Source organism: Vidua chalybeata, chromosome 13 (genome assembly GCF_026979565.1).
Source record: "Vidua chalybeata isolate OUT-0048 chromosome 13, bVidCha1 merged haplotype, whole genome shotgun sequence".
Lineage (NCBI taxonomy): Eukaryota > Metazoa > Chordata > Aves > Passeriformes > Viduidae > Vidua > Vidua chalybeata.
Window position 1 is genome coordinate 8,129,597 of NC_071542.1, and position 6,944 is coordinate 8,136,540.

Consider the following 6,944-nt stretch of genomic DNA (forward strand, 5'->3'; position numbering starts at 1 on the left):
AAAGAACTTGGGAAAATTAATCTTTTGATTTCTATGGAACTATTTCACCCTCTAAACAAAACCAGGCATAAGCAGTTTTTTTTTCTGCGGAATTCAATGGGAGCAAGAAAAGGTACTATACAAAAAGCAATGTCCAATTCTAATGAGAACAATGTTTTACTTAAAAGATAGTATTAAAACACTATTACCTCCAGCAAGGATCTTCTCCTCCAAATCATTCATTTGTTTCTTGTATGCTTTCAAAGCAGCTTCTTTAAATGATGGTCGTATTCTTTTTTTCTTTGGAATTTCAGTAACTTCAGTAATCATCTCTGGGATATTCTGATTTTCATCCTCCCTTATTTCTACTTCAGGAGCCACGTCACTTTCAACTTCCAATATCTCTTCACTGATCACACTGTCAAACTGTGTGTCATATTGTTCCTCTGGTAGCATGGCATATGGAGTTTCATACAAAGACTGGTCCAGTTCATACTCTTGGATCTGCTCACTAGTCTCACTACTATTAGTTCTATTTTCTAGTTTAGCAAGGACTTGTTCCATTACTTCTACATAGTCCGTTTCATTCTCACCAGACGGTTCAATTAATTCTTCCTCATACTCTGCTTTGTAGCAATAAGGCTCAGCATAAACATCAGAATCAAGTGTTGTACTTGATTCATTTGCAGTAGACTGAGATAGTGTTCTAAACCTTCCCATAAAAGATGATCCACTGTCTTCATACCCACTTAAACTTTGTGTGCTTTTATTCCAGACTACTTCTAAAGCTGACTTAGCACGCTGAAGCGTAGATCCAAATTTAGGAAAGCTGAAAGTCTTATCAGAAAGATCTATGCTTAATCGGCTGTGCCATGATTTAGGGGCGGTTTCCTCTGAGTCATCACTTGGTAGTTCACTTTGACTTCGGTACATCATAGGCAATTTGTTTTGATTCTGATAAGAGGAGATAGAATTTGTTTCCTGATAATCATCATATTGACCAGTCCACTGACTTTGTGTTTCACTGTCAAGGCCCGGACAAGATGGAGAAGTACCATCTAGAGTGAAATCATAGCTTTCAGTATCATACTGGAGGTCAGAACTTTGGCCCTTTCCAAAATCTGTCTGTTGGTCTGAAGGGCTACTCATATCATACACAAAAACTTCCTGCGTGGATGAGTCTAGGCCTAAATCTGCCCCTTGTTCCAACTGATTCCAGTTTTTCCATGGAGAAAGATCGTCCTGTAAAGAAAGATGACTATCATCATAATGGTTTATGTCTCCAGACACACGGATTATTCCATTGCTTAGTCCACTATCAACAGTTTCCATGTTCCCTGTTTCATTTTGCTCTGGATATTGCTGCATGTCTTGGGCAAAACTCTGTTCCTGGGAACTGCCATACCAGTTTAGAGAATCATCTTGCCTTCGCTGCCAAAGTTCTCGATCAGAGGAAGACAACAATGAACTGCCATTTGTTCTGCTAAAATACTGGTTTTCTGAAAAATCCTCAGAGTAAGACTGACACAATTTTGAGAAATCTGATTCTGAACGGCTAAGCTTTGGTGTTGCAAAGTCATTCTGTAAATGCCATAAGGGAGTTACATCTGAATAATAGGCCTTTGATTGTTTTTCCATAGTGTCAAATTCTGGTGACTGATTGTCATAACTTCTTCTGTGTGAAAAGGTGCTATTGTCAGCAGTTGTGTCAAGGTCTTTAGTGTCTGGGGACTCAGTAGTCCCCTTTGTAGTGCTTGTTTTTATCTGAAATGCTGATTTAGATATTTTTGCATAACTGTTCTTATTTATATCTGATTCCAAGTCTTTATCACTGTCAGGTGACTCCCAGTCATGCATTTTAGATTTTGTCTCCACGGTTAAAAGTTTCATATCCATGCTTTCATATGTCTGAGAGGAAGGAAGTCCTCTTTCTTTTTTATCTTTTATTTCATGGGAAAATATATCTGTAGAAATTCCAATGCCAGTTCCCTTAAGTTTATAAGACTTTTTTAAAATCAAATCTCTCTGTTGTGATGACTCAAAGTAAACAAGAATGGGTCTTGGCTTTGCATTTGGACAGTCTCTTTGCTGCCCAAGCCTTTGGGCAAACTCAATTTTAATAGTGCTTTGTGCCTCTGAGAAGCCCATTTTTTCCATTAATATTTTGTAAACTATGCTTTCAGCTTTTTCAAGCCGCTCTTCAGGCACATTTAGAAACCTAAGACTTGCTTTGTTTCCTGGGTGGCCTATTTGCTTGATGTAGTCATGTATGTCCCGAGTTTCTCTTCTGGACTGTACAAATCCAGTTCGCAATTGTTCGATTTCATTTTGCACAACTTCTACACTACTAGAAATTTCATCAATTGATTGTTTCAGAGCATTAACATGCCCTCTTAATTCAGAGAGTTCTGTTTCAATTTGACTTATTCCCTGGAGCTCTTTAAAGATCATTTCCATAACATCATGGGTTTGGCTAATACAACCTGTCGAACTAAAGCCAGGTTCAAGAGTATTTGATTTCTGGTGACGGCCAGTTCTGTCCAGAGATTTACTTCTTAATCCCCATGTTTTCCTCCATGAACTTAGCTCTGAGTCTGATGAGACACATTCTTGGCTCTTCTTCCATTTCCTTAGTTTTCGTAAGGCTCCCAGCTTCAATGTGTGTAAAGTGCGCTCTCCATCCGAACTTCCATCAGAGGCTGCCAGGCTGCTCAAGCTTTTCCTGTTGCGTCGCACAGGCATTGTGTGGGATAAGTATTCGTTTTTCTTGCTATTAGTTTTTACTTCACTTAACGACTCAGAACATGAGCTATCATTTGAAGACAGGTCTTGAACTATATCTTCATTATTAGTGTTTGCTACAAAAATATGCCTTTGGAGTCCATTAGCAATAGCAACTCTGTAGCTGAATGTTGGAGAAAGTGAAAATTCTCTACTGCTTTCCTCTTCTTCAGTTGATAAGTTGCGAGCAGATGGGCACTTGGCAATCTTTTTAACGGTGCTTTTTAAAGTGTTGGAAAATTTTGGATTTTTTGTTTGTCCAATCTGACTGAAGTCTTGTTCCTTTTTGCTCTGACAACTCTCTTTCCTTTTTGTACTATTTCCCGATTTCTTTGTAAACATTCCTTTGCAAATCTTATATATATAAGATGAGATCAGTCTCTTGAAGAGAGCAGAAACCATGGAGTGCAATTTATTTTAAGCTGTTTCCATAAAACACAATTTTTGATCCAGAGAAGTATTTGTATCTCCAAAAGAATCATTGGCAAATGCTTCAATGTAGACTATAGCCATAAAAACTACTGATGCTCTGGAATAATGTAACAGAAAAATTAAAAAAAAAAAAATCACATCTGCTTTTTCAAAACAATATCCTGAAGAGGTTTTTTGTCTTGCAAAATCTCACTGTGTTGCACATGGCTTCTTGAAGTGTCTAAAAAGGAGGGAACGACATTACAATGGCTGTCAAGCAAACTTATCATTCAATAATATTGATGATGTTTTAACTAGGTTACAGTGAAAACACAGATGATTCCCCATAATTGTCTGAATAGATTTTTTCATGAAATATTGAAGCTGAAAACAGTTCTAGGCAATATTGTTAACAAGAATTAATAAGCTATACTTTTTCCAGCCTTCTTCATCCAGTTTAATTCTCTGACTTTAACAAAGATACTCAGTTTAAAATACTTTCTGCTTTCTTTCAGAGTACTGACATTTCAATTTAGATCCTTATGATATACGGCACTAATCAAAAAAATGGACAGGGCAACAAATGATTATTAGCTAATAAAACAGAAGTAGAAAGTTTTTTCTTGCTTCACCTTTTGGAACAAGGTAGGATTCAGGTACAAGTGAGTATTGTATACATGAAGTGCTGTTCTATCTTGAGACTGAATTACGTACATGACTATACTTTGTGAAATAGTTGCTTTGATACCAGACTTGAATATGCTAAGTCAGGACTCAGAAGTGGGCTTATCTTCTTGGTATCTCTTCTTTAAGAAGTAAAAATAAAATAACTCATAGAGCATAACAGAAAATAATGACAACTAATGGAAATTCTCATCCAGGTCATTAAATTTGACATTTTTCTGGTCACAGAAAAAAACCCCTGCAAGCCTACACAAAACATAGTTTACAAGTTGCAGGACATAAATAGGTGCCATTACAACAGGAAAGCGATTTGGTCTAAAAGAAGCCTAAAAAGCTTCCATGAGGTATCTGGAAGTTTCTATTCCATACAATAAAAGCTTGTATTCCATAGAAATGTAGTCAATACATTTTAAATATGTCCATGTATTCTTCTGTACCATTCACCTCCCAGTGTCACAGCTGTGGAATAAAAAACAAGGCAACCAGCTCAGAAAAATCCAGCTCTGAAAAATCAATCAAAGAAGTTCTTAAAATGGCCATTTTGATTTCTAAAGCAACTAAAAATTCTTTGGCAGAATAAGAAGTCTGTTTAGATAAAGGGTATATAAAGGGTTAAAAATGCTCTGTGGTGTCTGAAGAGGAGTAGAGAATATGAACTGTCCTTGTCTGCAAACATCCTGGCACTCTATGAAAATCATGGTCCACTGACATACCTCAAGATGTGGTCTTGTGCATAATTTGTCTTCATTGACCTTACTATTATACTCTATATATTTAATCATTACATATATACACATATGTAATGGTAAATAATAAACATTAGCCCCTGATAAATACTGCAGCAGCAAAATGCACTGTGCTGCACAGAGCACAGGCAAAGCTGCTAAAAGCCTGGTTGGCTTCTGGAATCCTGGAAGAGAGGATGTAAACAGACTTATTTCCTTTCCAGTTATAACAAAACTGGGATGCAGAGTGAGCAGAAGAATAGAAATCATTCTTCACTCTTCCCAAAGTGGCTATTTATTATTTTATAAAAAGATTAAATATCTGTGGGACATGAATCACATTTTTAACACATATACATCAGCATAGTCCTTTTTCTTACAGGCTTATGCCTAAAGTATCAAGAGTGAATTAAGAGCAAGCAATACTTGGAAGCAAAAGTATGGTCAATGAGACTGCATGCAATTTTCAAGGAATGCAAATGACATCTCTCAGAATATTGAGAAGTTTCACTAGAGCCAAGGCTGCCTTGTTTTCACATATTATTAGTAGAGAAAGGAACCATCTTGGGACACTTTTCAACGTCAAAGGCATGTTTCTGGATGTAGAAACACTTGTTAACCATTCAGCTCTTACACTGAATGCTTGTAACCATTTATTGAACAAGATCTGAAGTGTGATTGCCTACCTCCTTTGCCCACATAGTCACAGATTTTTAAATGCTCTCTTATATAAACTTCACTTAGATGACTTGGACATGCTTCAAATGACTTCAAATCAAGAATGTATAGACAAGCCAGAAGGCTTGTTTCCTGTCTCTCAGTCTAAAAAGCATCAAGAAATAATGAAGTTATCACTGGAATCTGGAACATTTCCATTCACTTTAAATGAGGTTTAATGCTTCTCTGCAGAAGAATCTTCATTTCATAGCAAGCCATACACATATATATATGTGTGTGTGTGTTTGTTTTATCCAGTGTTTGACCAAGGCTTTTTATAAGAGTTCACTGAAAGCATTACAAATAGCTGAACATTCAGAAGTGAATTTATTTAAACCCAGTTTCTGACAATGCCATAGTGAATTAAAAGCTGTACTGTTACAAACACAGGGAGATCTGCTAAATGGAGCAGATTTATGTTCTCTCATGCGAGTTCTTCCATCTCAGCTGTATTAGTCATATGATCTGTTAATCAGTTTACAGCCTACCATTGCTCTGTCAAAAACTAATTTTCTACAATAGTAAGTCTACACATGGAATCAAGTTTGAGTTATTACAGGTCTCATCCATTTCTTTAAGATTTGCATAGGTTGTTCTTAACATTTTAAATCAATGTAAAGTTAAAACTCCATAAGATAAGTTTATCAGGAAGCACATAGAACTAAGTCAATTATTTGAATGAGCTGCAAGTTGTCATTTGGAGACTTTCTTGTTTTATCCAGGTCTCCTGATAAACCATTATGACCTAATATTTTTAATTCTCACTTTGCTTGTTTATTGAATGAAAACAGTTTTTATGATGAAATTCAACACATTCTAAGCATAAGGATTCATGTTGAAATGTTACAGCAGTGAGGTATGGACTTTATGCTAGATGGTAATAGAGCAAGGAACTGCAAAGTGTTATGGATTGTGAGACTAGAACTAAAATAAATTCTTAATGGGCTCCTTCTATAAAGAAAGGACAAACCGACACATCCATCAACTTTTGACCGATAGCAAGTCTGAAAATAGCTTTGTCAATCAACTTGATGGTGAACAGATAATGTAGACCGGTTTTAAGCATATTCAACTGGATTTGTTGATAACAAAGCATTGTCAAAATAAAAATGTCAGTTGGAAGCATCATTTATAAAAGATCTTATTCCAAGTCTAAAACTAATGTGTCAGGTAGAAGGGGGGAGGAGTGGGCAGAGTTTAAAATGATAGCTTTTTAAATAATGCAAACAGAGTATTTTAGTTACATATTTGAACATCAGACCCCCATTTCAAAAAATTATTTTAACAAATCCAGCCCTTTATTGTTACAAAAAGAAGACAAGTGAATCATCTTAAAAATATAATTTTAGTATTTAAATAGAATAGCTAGATCACTGCTCAGCTTCTCTTCAGACCTTAGTAAATGAAGCTGCAGAACACAGCTTCTCCAGTAAGAGGTAGCTTTTTGGATGCAGACTGTCCTCTTATAAAGCAAGAGCCAGGCAGAACCATAGCTTTGCTTAACCCTCACACCATTAATCAACTACAAGGGGTCTGTGTGTATTGAAAGGGGGCAGGCAAGGAGGTGAGACTGAAGTGCAGTTTCTCCCTACAAAATACCCTATGACAGTTCATGTTCACAACACCAAGATGGTACGGGGAACCAAA

General features: G+C 36.3%; 1 protein-coding gene across 2 annotated transcripts in view; it reads right to left on the reverse strand.

Annotated features, from left to right (window-relative positions):
• UNC13C (unc-13 homolog C) overlaps positions 1-3,165 on the reverse strand; it is a 130,958-nt gene extending 127,793 nt beyond the window's left edge. Inside the window, exon 1 of one of the 2 annotated variants that reach the window (XM_053955034.1) lies at positions 189-3,165. In XM_053955034.1, coding sequence (XP_053811009.1) covers positions 189-3,162 — 2,974 coding nt within the window. In that variant the 5' untranslated portion in view covers positions 3,163-3,165. The remainder of the gene's footprint in view (positions 1-188) is intronic. The other variant, XM_053955033.1, reaches the window with a different exon arrangement.
• Between the last annotated feature and the right edge of the window lie 3,779 nt (positions 3,166-6,944).